General features: G+C 34.4%; 1 protein-coding gene and 1 long non-coding RNA gene across 8 annotated transcripts; both read left to right on the top strand.

Moving 5' to 3' along the window:
- The first annotated feature begins 3063 nt into the window (after positions 1-3063).
- LOC109190683 (mRNA-capping enzyme-like) lies at positions 3064-12108 on the top strand. 7 transcript variants are annotated; one of them, XM_019341242.1, is made up of 18 exons: positions 3064-3407; positions 3695-3927; positions 4028-4153; positions 4298-4449; positions 4638-4721; positions 4803-4862; positions 5031-5162; positions 5279-5449; positions 7726-7842; positions 8153-8202; positions 8954-9116; positions 9237-9371; positions 9874-9996; positions 10083-10181; positions 10274-10363; positions 10467-10551; positions 10775-10905; positions 10980-12108. In XM_019341242.1, the coding sequence occupies exons 2-18, from the start codon at positions 3720-3722 to the stop codon at positions 11100-11102; spliced, it is 2049 nt and encodes a 682-aa protein (XP_019196787.1). In that variant the 5' UTR covers positions 3064-3407; positions 3695-3719; the 3' UTR covers positions 11103-12108. The 7 variants fall into 7 exon arrangements, with proteins under 7 accessions (XP_019196787.1, XP_019196786.1, XP_019196788.1 ...); XM_019341241.1 differs by having other exon boundaries at positions 3064-3403; positions 3673-3927; XM_019341243.1 differs by having other exon boundaries at positions 3064-3403; positions 3678-3927.
- Positions 12109-12229: 121 nt separating this feature from the next.
- LOC109190684 lies at positions 12230-12938 on the top strand. The gene is made up of 2 exons (XR_002055758.1): positions 12230-12577; positions 12669-12938. It is a non-coding gene; the product is annotated as an uncharacterized LOC109190684 (long non-coding RNA).
- Positions 12939-15867: the final 2929 nt, after the last annotated feature.

Genomic DNA, 15867 nt, shown 5'->3' on the forward strand with positions numbered 1-15867 from the left:
AAGCAGAAAGTAGGAATCTTGGACTGTGATCTTGCAAAGCTAGAAGGTCATCATTTTGGCTTGAAGAATAAGTAAGGTTTTTTTTTAGAGAGAGGATAGAGTGTTTGGGACTTTGGCTAGCATGAGAAATGAAAGGAATGACTTGCCAGGGATAGCTTGAATAACAAAATATGTGTGAAAGGTCAACTTTACCCTTACCAAGGTTGGAAAGGCAAAAAGGGTTGAGGTACAAAACATAAGGCAAAAGGTACACTTGGTTGACTAAAGAGACTAGTCAAATTCTAGTCTCTCGACTATTAAATTTCAGGATTTTTAGAGAGAAATTACCAAGGAAGGCTAGGATTAATTTCTTAATTAATCCCAATTAGCATTTAGATTTACGGGGTGTCACAAGTAAGGCTTGGAATATCCTACAAACTAGATGTGAGGACATATGATGTTAAATATTACAAGTAAGAGAATCTTAAGATCACTTCCCAAAATATTCCGAATAAAGGTTACAAAAATCCAATAAATTATTGGCTGGGACTCGGGAGACCAAGACAATATCTCAACTCATGGATAGTTTACGAAATGGAAGTCTTGAGCAAAGAAAAAAGTGTTAAAAAGTGAAAGTAGTGGCATTCACACCTGATGATGATTCAAATGCTTCATATATTGAAAAATTAGACGATGAAACAATTGTCCTATTAAGCAATAAGTTTCCCAAATAATCCTAAAACAGATTAGTCGTCGTAAGCCAGAACGTGGATGCAATTTCAAAATAGAAGGAATCAATCTCCAAATGCCAAGTCTAGAAGAAATCTTAAATCTTCAACAGATGTTGGGAAACCTTCCACCTCAAGATCCTTTCAACCTAAAGAATTTGGGTCTATGTCTAATGATCCCAAGGGCAAATGAATTACATGTAGATAATGTGAAGGATATGGGCATATTTAGGCAGAATGTCTCACGTATTTGAGAATAAATAAATCAATGTCAATCACAACCTAGAGTGACGATGAACCTGGGACATTCTAATAGATAAATAGATATTGAGAAATTGTGTTACCTTTATTGCTTTTAAGTACTGCTAAGACAGACACATACTCTGTATCATTCAAGTTAGCATATACATCCCAATCTGTAACTATTGCAAAAAAAAAAAAAAAAAAAAAAAAAAAAAAAAGAGAGAGCCGCACAAGACCATATAATGCCATCATTTCGATTTAGATCAAAGGCCTGAAAAACTCTTTAGAAAGAAGATAGCTCCATTAACGGGTTCGAAAATATGATATAATTGTTTTTGTGTCATCTCTTTCTGTCTTTAGAGTAACATAATGCAAGTAGTACTTTGACAGTGGTAATTCACGTCATATGACAAGCTTATAAAGTAATATGAACAATGTGAAACCAATTCAAGTGATGATACATCACTTTCGATGATGGTGCTAAAGGAAATATTAATAGAGTAGGAACTCTATGTTCCTGGGTTACCACATTCGAAAAATGTACTGCTTGTTGATGGACTCTATGCAAATCTGATTATCATAAATCAACTATATGATTAAGATTGGAACATTTACTTCAACAAAGGGCACTGTAGGCCGTATTCTAGATGGGAACAATAAAGTGATACTAGAAGGTACACATTCTTCTTATAATCGTTACATACTTTATAATGACTTAGTTTGTTGCAGGTCCAGACTATATATATGAATCCAAATTGTGGTACCAAAAGCTGGATCACATGAACTACTTGGACATTGACAAATTAAAGAAATGAAGCAGTTTGTGGGATGCCAAAGCTCAAAATAGAGAATGATGGAATCTAGGGTGTCAACCAAGCATGAAAACTGGTTATATCAACCCACAAACCTCAAAGGTACACTCACAGCTCATTATTTAGAAATGTTGCACATGGACTTGGTTTGTCCAACTCAAGCAGAAAGTATTGGTGGAAAGAAGTATATCTTGGTGTGCGTATATGTTTATACTAGATTCTTATGTGTCAATTTTCTGCGAGAAAATCAAAAGTATTTTTTGTTTTTAAAAGTCTACATTTGAAGGTTCAGAAAAAAAAAACTATAACTAAAGTTGTACAAATTAACAGTGATCATGAGTGAGTTTAATAACGGTTTGTATGAGGACTTTTATGGAGAACAAGAAATAGCGCATGAATTTTAAGCTTCAATTACTCCTTAGCAAAATAGAGTGGTAGAAAGAAAGAATAGAACTCTACAAGAAATGGCTTGAGCAATGAGCAAATCCGAAAGGCTACTATACCTTAGCTAGTGGTAGTATACACTGCCTGTCACACTATTAATAAACTATATTTCATGCCAAGTACGAAAAAGACCTCCTATGAAATCTGGAAAGAGAGAAAACCAACATACAATGCTTCCACATTTTTTGAACATGCTTTATCTTGAATGATAAAACCTTAAGGAGAAAGTTTAAACCAAAGATTGACATCCTGGCAATGTTCTCTCAGGTTCCTTTTGGGAGAGCCATGACTTGCATTGTGTAGACTGACATCGTGGCGAAGGCGAATTGGGTAAAAACCCTTCGCCTCGCACGGGCTAAGAGATTTCATCTTCTAACCTGCTAGTTTTTTTTTTTTTTTTCATCAATTCCTGGATATATCCAAAAATATTTTTAGACACCATTTTTTTTTTTTTTTTTTTTGTTGCAAAATGGGAATCCCTAAATATTTCCCCATGGATTCCGTGACCGGGATCCCCGATTTCCCACCACCTCACCGATCTATCTTTTGATCATGCCACAAGTGTTAAGGGGATAGAAGATCACAAATTTAGTAAAATTAGTATTCAAACCTGAGTTTTAAAAATGTCATTCATCATCGTCAATATGTTCTCAATTTGATCCACCGACACTTCTCCAAAAAGCATAAAGTCGTTAACAAAGAAAAGATGGGAGATCTCTATGCCACTTTAAAAGGCTTCCACTCCCTCTATCTAACTTCTTCCTAAATCTTCTCAGAGAAAATTTCCATTGCCAAAATAAAGGAAAAAATACAAGGTTAAGGAGTCTCCTAATCCCTACCTACCCAAAAGGAAGAAATTTATACTCTCCTTTTTAGAGAGAACAAGATACAAACCAATCCTTGATCTGAATTAATTTGATTTGTCAGCTATTGATTGATATTTTGATATGTATGTGTCTCATGACTCACGGCTCACGCGCATCCCTAGTACAATAGGCTTATAGCTGTGTTCGAGTGTTCGATGTAACGGATAGAATCACGTAAACATCACGTGACTTTCCCCTCAATCTTCAGTTTTCAGCCCTAATTGAGAAGTTTTCTCCCATTGGTTCTTCAAATCGGGCGAGAAAGAAAACAGGGCAGGATTAATTCGAACTCAAAGGGCCATACCAGACCACGCTAATTCGCAAAATTAGGGTAATTGATTCTTTCAATTCATCTTTTTAGTTTATTACGGAGTCCAATTGGAGTTTCCGATTGGATCGCCATGGCTGCTGCTTCTGGAGCATGCTGCAATGGCTAATTGGCTACTCTTCTATTTTTATAATGTTGAGAATAATACTCCGTAAATCAACATGTTTTTTAGTTTTCTTCTCTGTTTAGTTTAATTTGATTGTATTTGATTTGCTTTGTGTTTAGTAATTCTCTGTTTCTCTATTGAGCTTTGATGGATTGATGTGGAGTAGGTCAGATACTGCAGGGATTAAGGACGTGGTTTCTGCAGAGATAGTGTATGCAAATCTGGACTGGAGTTGTAGCAATTAGCAAAACTACTGTGCTCTGTTCTTCCAATATGGATGTTGGAGGACATCATCAACACAGACTGAAAAGGAGTTTAGCATATGAAGGTTCCAGTCAAGATCCAAGGCGTAACACTTGGAGATACACACAAAACCCGAGGCTCCATGACCGCAGATTCTATGAGCCTCGTAGGTGGCAAGGTATGCAGATTTGGAAAACTTTTGATTTCAAGAGCACGAGAGTATTTTGTATACATTCTTTGTGGAAAGCACTTCAAAAGCTCATTGCTATGCTATGCAGGAATTAGGGTTGACTGTAATAATGATCTTCAGCGTCCTAACCAATCATATGGGGCCTCTCAGGGGTATCACTCTAGATTCAATCACAACAAAGTCAGTTTCTTTGACCCTCTTACCGTTCCCTCTGGTGGGTTCTTAAACCTTGGCTATTCTGCTTTTTGCTTACCCAATGAAATTTTGATGTCAAAACTTCATAGTTTTGTTTTATCTACGAGTATTCCCCTCAACTGTTTGTTGGCTTGGAGTTTCATTAATGCTGGTTGGACTGCAGGCTGGTTGAACTGCCCTCCGTATGGTGATAGCATTGGTTATCTAATCCCGTCAAAAGTTCCTCTCAGTGAAGCTTTTAACAAGAATATCAGTCGCATAAAAAGATACACCCCAAATCAAGCTATTTATGAGCAAAGGTGTCTATGCAGAGAAGTAAGTATTAACTTGATAAAATTTTCTGTAAGTGCAGATCATGCTTCACTCCAGTCTCAGTTTGTGAAGTTTCTAACTACTAGAATTCTAAATGGTGGTTTATTTGCTGATATTCTTTTGTGCACTTCTTCCTCAACAGTCAATTTTAACTTGTGTTGTTAAACTTGTTTTGCTTCTCAATGTTCCAGATAGGTTTAGTGATTGATTTAACAAACACATTTCGCTACTATCCGGAATCAGATTGGACAAGCCAGGGTATTAGATATGTTAAGGTAATAGCCTAACTAGAGGTGTATGCCCTTGCTTCAACAATAGGTGGCTATTGGGTTAACACATGACATTTGTTTGTCCAGATTAGGTGTCCCGGAATGAACTTTCCTGATGACGAGTCTATCAATATATTTATTGATGAGGTATTTTTCCTTCCTAGCATAAGCACTGGTTTCAAACCATAACCTTTTGTATTTTCTTTCTCTATTACATGTACAGAAACTACAACAATCAGTTTTCAATTTTACTCCACTTGAAGTCCCATATTTGTTGGGTTTTTGACTTTGTGGAGGTTGATCTTTGAATTTCAGGTCACCAAGTTTAAATCTCAGCCAGAGAATGCAAATAAATATGTTTTTCTTCATTGTACACATGGCTACAACCGTACAGGCTACATGATTGTTCATTTTCTTGTACGTATTGAAAAGATTACCGTCACTGAGGTGGGAAATTATTTATTTTGGGTCACCAAAATATATTTCTTTTCACTTATTTTAGACTTTCAATGATCCAACGCAAATACTCATAACAACTCTGAGTCTTTACTCTTAATGTGCAGGCAATAGCTAAATTTTCCAATGCTCGTAGTCCTGGAATTTACAAGAAGGACTACATTGATGCATTGTACAGTTCTTTTCTCGAAAGCAAACCTGAACTTGTTGTTTATCCTAAAACTCCTGAATGGAAGAAGCAACCTGATCGGAGAGAAGATGCTACTTCTCCTTCCCATGTAAGGGCACAGTAACTTGCTTGCTATATCTGACTTGGGAGCTAAATCTTGACTCTCTCTACTCTGCTTCACTGTCTGAATCCAATAAAAGATGAAGTTATCAATGCTTGGGCTAAACTAGGCTGTAGTGAATTATATTGCCAGTTGACTGAGATTCCATAACTTGCAAGTTCGTTTTGCTCGTTCTTCTTTTCCAAACTTTTGTTCTTTTGCCACTTAGTTGCTAGGCTCCCATGGATGCCAGCTCTCCAATCCATTTCTGTATTAAGTAACTAATCTTTGGAAGGTTAAGTTTTAATTTCTACAAATCTACAGACTTGCAGCATTCTACCACAGCATCACTGCCTACCGCAGTGTCCTTGCCCATTAAAGTTGTAGCTATTTTACTGCATACTTTCCCAGGCTATTTTAGAACCCTATATTTATCTGGGATCTACATTCACAATTAGTGGGGCAGTGTGCATTCTCTGGGCAAGTATTAGTCACCCAGATCCCATATTTTAAAATTCTTTTGATGAAAAGTTAGATCCCAAGTGGAGTATATAATTATCAGTGGAGCTAGATGATTGTGAAATATTTCTTGATAGTTTGGATAATCTGTGTTCTTCAGTGTTAATTTCTCATGAGAATTCCAATCAGTATCCAATTTCATAGATTCTAGGAGGCAAATTATATTGTCGCCCAGGGTCCATCTTGCAAGGTGGATCTTGGTCCAAAATGATGTCGTTTTATATTCGGTGTCAACTAGTGTATCATGTTTAAGGAAATAAGGCTATCTTTATCCCTGCAATACTCTCACCTTAAAAAATGGGTTTTACTTTCACATTATCAAATTTACAATTTGTTCACTATTTTCTCTACGTCCCTGCAATTTCAACTCACTTTCGAAAGTGGATCCACATTTCACATCACATTAAATAATTATTATCTTTCATCAATATTATTATTATTATTATTATTATTATTTAAATTAAATTATTAAAAAATGATAAAAAAAAAAAGGTGACAAATTCTCTCTCAACTCATGGCATTGTACTTTTGCCACACTTTCCAAGACTTTCAAGCTACCTCATGCTTTAACAAAATTTTAATCAATAAATAGTGACATGGCTTATGCCATATCACTTTGAAAGAGGTAAAATTTTAGGGGTGAGGATAGCCTAATAACATTATCATGTATTATGTTCATATCATAATATATATTCTATATATGTTCATAAACCTAAACCTTAGTGTACATAAACGCTAAACTGTCGGTGCATCATATGTATTTCCATTCATTCTATAGTAGGTTCATAATGTTTCTCCTATATGTTCATAAAAACAAAGCTTAATGTACATAAACATTACACTACAAATGCATCATGAATAATAACATTTGTGCTGTATTATGTTCATAGTATTTGTTCTATGTGATCATAGATTTAAACCTTAATGTACATAAGCACTAAACTATAGGTACATCACATCTATTTGCATTCACTCTATAGTATATTCACAATATTCTTTCTATATGTTCATAAAAACAAAGTTTAATGTACATAAAATTACATTACATGTGCATCATGTTTAATACGTAGTAGCATTTATCTTGTACTGTGTTCATAATATTTGTTCTATGTGATCATAAACCTAAATCTTAATGTACATAAACACTAAACTGCACGTACATCATATCTATTTTCATTTAGTCTATAGTAGGTTCATAATGTTTCTTCTATATTATAAAAATAAAGTTTAATGTACATAAACATTAAACTAAAGTAATGATTTTATGTACTTATAATTTTTTTTTAAAAAAAAATGTATAAATATGGGTGTCATTTAAAATATCTCAATTAAAGCTTTTTAATGACATATATTTATACATTATTTTTATTTTTATTTGTACAAAAAGAAAAAGAGAAATAAATTTAAGTTGGAAAAAAAATTAAGGATTAAAAATAGGGATGTTTAAATGTTTTTGGTGCATGTTCATGCACCCTGGTCCACAATATAACTATTGCTTCTAGGATGGTGTCGAACATTTGTTTATAGGTCTCAATGAAGCTAATTTGCTCTGGTTTAGTGTTATGTGACAGCTGAAGGGGACCCCATTTAAATTGTGATTGTATGTATAGCTTCAAATGGCTTTTTTTAATTGTTATGTCAATAAGTTTTCTCATAGGGAATATTACCTATGAAAGTCAGGACATCATGTATTTCGCTTATAAAATAAATTTGTTTGCTTAATTTCATAGTATCTTCACTAATATTCTTGCTGCCCATTGTGACAGAATACTGTTATTAGAGCTTCATCTATATGCAATGATGCTCTGCGAGATCGTGCTTCACTTGGAGATATTGAGAAAATGAGGTATTTCTGCAATTCTGCACTTGACCTGCATGTACAGGTATGATTTTTTTTTTATTTATTTTTTTTAAATTTTTTATTTGTACTTTGATTTATTTACTTGAAAAAAGTTTATTTCTAGTGTTTATGGTGCCTATTGCCCTATTCATCTTCCAAATAATTATTTTGCTGACTTACTGAAAAGCTAAAAATATTATAGGTATACAGCACGGATTAACAATTTCTTGTCATGGTCAAGAATTTGTGTTCCCCACATTTCAGTTTAATACTTGTTTTTGGCATTTTATATGGTTAATTATTTGCATTGGGTTTGATTCTCTTGGAACCTAATTCAAAAATTTTATCCTCAGGCATGGCAAAACACAGAATTTCCGGGGTCACTTCCCGTTCCTCTAACCAGGTAAAACCTATTGAATAGCAGATTCTTTTACAGAGATTTTTACATTGCTTTGCATTCTGATGCATTGAACAGATACCTTTTTTGCGTATATTTTCATAATGTGAATCATTTATAACTTTTGCTTTGTTTCTTTTGAACTGATAAGCAACGATATTTTTAACATTTTCCTTAATTAATATGACATCCTACATTGTTTCTATTTTCAGTTTTTAAAATTTTTTTACATCATTACAGCATTACTGCTCTTATGTGAAATGACAATGACTGAAATCCAAAACTGACAAAAGTAGTGCTGTTTAGGTTTATTAAATATTTGAATGCACTGTTTTCGGATTTTTGTATTACATACATTGATGCTTCTATTTGATTTGTTTTTTTTTTAAAATAAAATTTAATTCTTACATCATAACTGGAGCTTGTGAAATGAAAATTACTGAAAGCTCTGTCTGGGATATTAAATGTTTGAATGGCATTGTTTTCTGATTTTTGTAATACATACATTGAGGCTGCTATTTTTTATGAATGTCATGAAAATCCCTTAAAATGAAGAATCTTAGCAATATTTTGTATGAATCTAAGTCATTTTCTCATGATAGAAACAAAAAGAGTGACAAGACTATTTTTAACCTTATAAATTATATTAACTTGAAGTTGAAAATTAGATTTTGCTGAAATTTGTGAAACAATTCAATCTATAGCATATAGTGTACTTTCATTATTCCTATAGATCATAGTTTCTTTCATATTGCAGGAAAAACTTACACCTCCTAAGGGAACAGTGTTACTATGTTACATGGAAAGGTTATGGGACACGATATATGATGTTAATAACCCATGATGGTTGTTATTTGATTGATAGAAACTTTCATTTTCAAAAGATCCAGTTGCGGTTTCCTTGCAAAAATATTTTTGAGGTATAAATCTAGAGGCTGCTTGGTTCTGTGCTCATAAGATTTTTTTTTTTTTTTTTTTTTTTTTTTTTTTTTTTTTTTTTTTGATTTATTGAAGTTTGACATACATCTTGTGTCTGTTAGGGAATAACCGAAGTTACTCATCAATACACGTTACTTGATGGTGTGATGGTATTTAACACTGAACAGGAAACACAGCAAAAGAGAAGATACATCATCTATGATGTGATAGCAATTAATGAAGTACCCGTTGCCAAGGTAGGTATACCACTACACATTTTTAGTAGACAAGTGGAAGAGTTGATGTAGAAATGCTCACAGTGGTAATATTTTTTCTATTCTAAAAGCCATCTACAGAAGTAATAGAACCAAATGCAAACCATTTGTTTTATTGGATAGATATATTGTGTACAAGCATTTGTTGCATACCTTTCGAATTCTTATCCATGAATGGTTAGTTGCCATTAATATATAATTATGTGCGGCTAACTTTGTTATATGAATATTGAGCATGTGGTTATATTTGTACAAGTATCCTATTGCATTTGGATTTTTTAATTTTTTGATTTAACCACTCATTGATGCAATAATTAGTGATTGATGTCAGAAGGTGGTGTTCTATGTAAATGTCCAGATTTTTTGTCATCTTGATTTTATCTTCCTTACAATTATGTAAGCACTGAGTGGTTAGACTAAGCATTTCTTGCATTCTATTGGTTAGTTTCTGGTCAAAATCTCTGATTATTAACCACTTTGGCAGCTACCACTTCATGAAAGATTGATGCTTATTGAGGATGAGGTGATCAAACCCCGAAATTATGAGCGTGATTTATTGTGCAAGGGTGATAATGCTTACTACCAATATGACCTGGAGCCATTTGAAGTATATATAACTGATTTATAGAACAATTCAACTGTTGTAATATTTTAGTGTTTTCTTTGTCTTTGACACACTCCTTTGCACTTCAGGTAGCGAGGAAAGAGTTTTACCACTTATCTGCTTCTACTAAGCTTGTCAAAGAGTTCTTGCCATTTCTTTCAGATGCAACGGATGGTCTTATTTTTCAAGTAATGGATTATTTTCTTGCAGTGTGGGTTCCTTCTTTCTGTTTATCTATTTTCAGCATTTTTGCTTATGAACACATGCTTTTCAATTACAGGCCTGGAATGATGCTTATAGACCTTGGGCACATGAAGGACTTTTAAAGTGGAAATATCCAAGAGGATATACAGTGGATTTTCTTTTTAAGGTAATCTTAATTTTCATCAGAATGCAGCTCTTTTAGTTATTTAGAATGCCTCCTGGCTCCCACTGATGTATTAGAGGGAACTAACTCTGTATTCTATTAACAGGCGGGTGTCAATGATGATTATGCACTTTATTTGCAGCACTATGGAAGGAATAAGCAAATGGATGGATGTCGAGTGGAATTTCGAGGTCAGAGGGGCCGGGAGAGGGAAAAAAGAAACTAGTATCTTTAATTTTGTCCCATTAAACAGTTTGGGCTGTGGGTTAACCGGGTTAAAACCATTCAATTCCTAAAATCTATTCAAACTGAGTACCTTTTTTTTTTTTTTTTTTAATAACTGAGTACTTCTAGTACAGTGGTACTATGGGCAGTGGTTATCCTGTTCATCTAACTTCCCTTGTTACCTTGCAGATGCATCAAATCTGTCTTCATATTCAGGTAAGATCTTAGAGTGCTCCTGGGATCCAAAGAGAGGAATTTGGGTCTTTGTGCGAACAAGGAGAGAAAGGTTAGCTCCAGACAGTGTCAACACCTATGAGAAGGTTAGCATTTTCATAGTTGAACTGTGTTCTTTATTGTTGATTGGTATGCATTCACTGGTTTTATCAATGAATAGCAGGTTAAACAGCGAATGGAGGATGATATCGCAACAGATACACTGTTGAGTGAAATTAGTGAGGTTTTAGGGCTACCAATATATTCTGAGAGCAGACAAGATGATTGGAGATTTACTTTATAATTGCCGTACAAGAAGCTTTTTCATGCGATGATTCCATGATAGCAACTTAGGCACAATTGTTTAGAAGTTACAAAAGCACATTACTGATCTCTATTCCTCCACTGCCTTGGAAGGACAACAATGATGATTGTGAGTTCTCAACAGTATCTTTTATCACTAACCTTGATAGACTTGACACCAGTGAATTATTTAGTTGAGGGTTCTGCCAATGCTGATAGGATTTATGAAAAGTGGAGTGTATCTGTGTATGTTAACAATTGAGAAATGTCAAAAATTCGGCAGAAAATGATATGAGCACCGTTGCTGAAGATGATGACAACAGTAGCCCTTTTTGAATGTGAGGGGAAATCGGAATTTTCTTTGAGAACTAAAGACAGACGTGCCAATGCACCATTTGCTACAGCTTGTAAAGGAAAAATTGGGACAGAAGGAGAAAATGAAGCGAGGGGCAGTGGCTAATTCTCCTGTTCCATCAGTTTAATTTACTGAATAACATGTTCTGTGAGCTCATGAATGCTGGCATATGATGGGAATTATAAGGTGATAAACTCAAGCTGTTGTAGTAAACCTGGCCAAGATATGTAGCAGCTCCGTGGCCATTGTCTTGAGTGAGCATAGGCTTATCATCATTGAACTGTATTTAACTCATTAAGAAGAGCAGTTGCCAGTAGGGTGGGCAAGGGTCTCTATCGGACCTAGAGGGATTCTTTGGCTAACTTTGTAACATATACTGCAGAGTCAAAGCACAATTGACATATGTAGACAAGCAGTAGGGTGATAATAGAGGCATAGAGCTGTGTGATGAAAAAGTGGAGAGAAATTCGTAGGAGTTCCATTGTAGCAGTAGAAGTGAAGGCCCGGGGAATGGTGGTGTCTTCTGAATGTGTGAACAAAGTTTCTAAGAATCAAATACAAGACCTCTGCTTCTCGTTGATGTCAATGTTTTTGTGTTATTTATGAATCAATGATATAAAAAGGTACGTAATTCATACTGTGGCTTGATACATAATGTGTCTTTGACGCATGTTAACAAGTTGTGAATATTTACTTTAAATATATGACCTCTGCTTCTCGTTGATGTCAATGTTTTTGTGTTATTTATGAATCAATGATATAAAAAGGTATGTAATTCATACTGTGGCTTGATACATAATGTGTCTTTGACGCATGTTAACAAGTTGTGAATATTTACTTTAAATATATGAGCATTTTGCCTATGCAACACGTTCGCTCCCAAGGAAATCATGCTTGGTGAGTGGAGTTCTGAATATCCTAAACAGTTGAAGCTAGTGGGAGTTACTATGGTTGATTTCCTTGGTCCTTAGTTGAAACTCATTTTTGGCTTTATTGCCATACATGTCTAATTAATAATATGCGAGGAAAATGAAACTTTTGGACATTCTTCAATCTCTAACTTGTTGATGTCTCTACTTTTGGTCTTCAGGTTGACATTGAAATGGTGTTTTTAGTCCCAGGTATTGAAGAAGTTTTGTGAAAGACTGTCAATTTGGAGTTTGAGTCTAAACAGTCTTTTATTAGCTTATTGATACCATTTCTTCACTCTAGTTCTAAGGCAGGTTAATCATTTGGGGACCAAAAGCACCTATTGGTAGTTAACCTGAAGATCAAAAGTGGAGATGCTTGGATTGAGTCCACTGTACCTATAATTGAGTTGCTTTCCCATAATATATGCATGGATCTTACAAAGGACCATGCTTAAAGATAGTCAGATCTATCAGGACTTCCAAAATGCCACTAAACAGTCTTTCAGCAGCACTTAGGCTCTAGTCTCTAATATCTCCCTTTCTCCCAATAAAAAAGATCATGTTGGCCCAATTTAGTAACATAGTTGGCTTATCAGTCATTTGGGCTGATTTGACCACTATTAGTTGTTTGACTTGGTTAAACATTCAATATAAATTCAATATAAGTGTTTGATTAATTAGCTTTTTGTAACAGTGTATTGTTCCAAAATGCTAAAATTCAAAAAGCTGCTCAAAACAGTTTTTTCGATAAGCTTTTTGAGAAAGTCACTTTGCATGTAATTAGCTAACAGCTAATTTACCAAACATCCTTCTATAATCAGCTAATGCTATCAACTACTCAAACTTACTAACATCACACTATCAGTTCGGATGAGAACCCAAATCCTGGGTGCTATGTGTGCACTTAAATCCTATTCAAATAATGGTGCATCTCCTACCATGTGGAGAATTCAAGCAATAGCTGTTAAATAGCACATATTTGCTTGATAACTTCACATATATCTGCTTATGTAGATCATTCATGTGGTGATGCATCAAGGATTCTTTAGGCTAAGAGCTCGTCTCCACCTGTTGGTAAGTATACTAACTGATAAATTTGGGGTTAAGACTTTTTTGAGAGGTTTGATTCTTTGACAATGAAATGGAAAGTGTGGGAGTAGAGGTTTAATTGTATTTGTGTCTCTAAACATGTATAGAGGGTCTTATATTTAGATACACAAGACGTGTTGTGGGTTATTACTACAATCCTAAGTTATGATTTATATTCAAGCATTCTACATTTTCCTTTGTGCTGGAGCATATACTCTCAATCTTATTGAATGTTTATTTCTAATAGATTCATTATATTTTTGTGTAGATTTATTTTTAATATATTGTAAGTTAAAATGAACTTGTAATATATTAAAAATGAATCTGTATCAAGGATTTCATCTTAGTATAGGGGTATGTGAAGCATGGTTCATGGTATAAGAATTGGAAAAGCTAGATGTTAGATGCAAGCTTTGCAAAAACTTGTAAATGAGGAAGAGATTTAGCATCAAAGAGCTAAAGTTGATTAATGTTGGTAGGGGGTTAAAAATACCAAGTTTTTGCAAGAGTACAAGAAAGTCGTTTTATTCTTACTTTTTGACTTAGGTTGGTCGAAAAATTGAATAAGGAACTAAATGTGGAAGAAATTGAATAGTCATGCATTAAAATTGAAAATCTTGATAGGCAGGGATCTAATTTGGGAGAGGTATTATAGTTGAGGTACCAAAAGTTGAGAAAACTCTAGCTATAACAATCCCAACCTATCACTCGAATTCTAAGAACTACTTGGAGGTAAAGGGTAATTAGTGGAACCATTGTTTTTGACTATCACTTCCTTTGTTACTCACCTGATAGACTATCTAAGGGACTAGTGCTATGCTAAAAAGAATACCTAAAGAATTTGGATCAAACCATGGGTTTTCGCAACTAGAACTCGTTGTCAACAAAATTTAGGGGAAGAGATGGAAAATTCTGTGTTAAGAGGAAATTACCTTATGAGAATGAATGAAGAATTAGCTTGCTTGCAGTACAGCAATGGTGGAACTTGCTGGAAATCGGGAAGTTTTCTTGAGTTTTTTCACTTTTTGTCCCATGAGTACGAGAGGACGAGACCATTTTTACATTTGATCTCTATAACTATTAAAATTTTCATATTTAATCCTACTACTTTTAAATCCTTGCCACATTACATAAATTATGGCTGCCGGTGACAAAATTATAGGCAAGTGAATGATCTTAAGGATAAATTTGTTATTTTCTAATACTTTTTTCTTAAACTTTTTTCCCCAACCCTCTATCATCCAAGGTTAATAGTACATATTTTCTATGAATTCTATCAAAAATTTCAATGGCTACAGGTTTAGGTTCATGCTTGATGCTTCCAAAATGCTAAAAGTAACAAAAATGATAGAAAGCAAGGATGAATGATTAAAAGGGAGGCTGTGAAAAAGAAGAACATAAAAGAAAAAGAAGAATGATGGTTGGAAAAAAAAGAAGTGATTTCATATATCAACATTTAGTTACCCTTAAGGATACTTAATAGGATCTACGAGAAATCTAACCTAGCGGAAGCCGTGTTGATCTCTGGTCATAGTTGATATCTTGTTGTGTTGCCTCTTGAATGGCAGACCATTCATGTGAACTGAATGTGTTATATAATGTATATATCTTGTACCCATCCGTCTAGGCTTTATATTAGGCACAGAGTCTGGTAAACTAACAACTCCCTAGTTATCCATTCCAACCAAATTACTCCTAGTCAACTTGCACCCCTTAATTTAAGGCTCTAATATATAATATAACTAGAAAATCTTACATGTTGGACTTACTTGATTAATCAACACCAACATGGTTGTTTGGAACATCTTAAAAAAAGATAAGATTGCAACACGTTTAGGTTTTGAAAACAAAATATTATCCTCATTATATTCATCCATATTTTGAGGATAATATCATGTTTAGGGCGTCCTGTTCCTGGGAAAGCAAATGGGGAGTAAGGGATGTTCTTGAGGACGTTAGATGGGCCATTGAAACTTATTTGACTTCTTGAGATGGATTGAAGTTATCATTGAACAAAATATTCATAGGAGGGAGAGGTCTTTTGTGAGCTTAGTATTGCACTTTTTGCACCTTACAAATTTTTTATTTGTTTATATTTTTAAGTGGGGTGTAAAATTAAGGCAATATTGTGAATGGTCGTCCATCTTTCAGATTTGGACCTCAAACTTCTGGAACAAGGGCGGCGGCGGTCATGGCCATGGCCGTCGCCTTCGTTCCAGACGACCGTAGCCGTCATGCTTGGACAGCACCGGCTGTCCGGCGAGGATAGCCGGTGCTATAATCTCTTTTTAATTTTTTTTTTCTTAATTTGTAATAAATATATTTTAAAAAAGTTAAAATTATTTAAAAAGACACATGTCAAATTTGTGAAGAAATAGCCTGTAAAATAGGTCAACTTGGACTTAATTGAA

This window comes from Ipomoea nil, unplaced genomic scaffold (genome assembly GCF_001879475.1).
Source record: "Ipomoea nil cultivar Tokyo-kokei standard unplaced genomic scaffold, Asagao_1.1 scaffold1576, whole genome shotgun sequence".
Taxonomy (NCBI): Eukaryota; Viridiplantae; Streptophyta; class Magnoliopsida; order Solanales; family Convolvulaceae; genus Ipomoea; species Ipomoea nil.

Bases quoted from the DNA above. Each gene is read 5' to 3' on its own strand.
- LOC109190683 (XM_019341242.1), top strand. From the start codon at position 3,720: ATGCAAATCTGGACTGGAGTTGTAGCAATTAGCAAAACTACTGTGCTC. The intron at 5,163-5,278 runs GTGGGAAATTAT...CTTAATGTGCAG, and splicing joins AAAAGATTACCGTCACTGAG to GCAATAGCTAAATTTTCCAA. The intron at 8,203-8,953 runs GTAAAACCTATT...TTCATATTGCAG, and splicing joins CTTCCCGTTCCTCTAACCAG to GAAAAACTTACACCTCCTAA.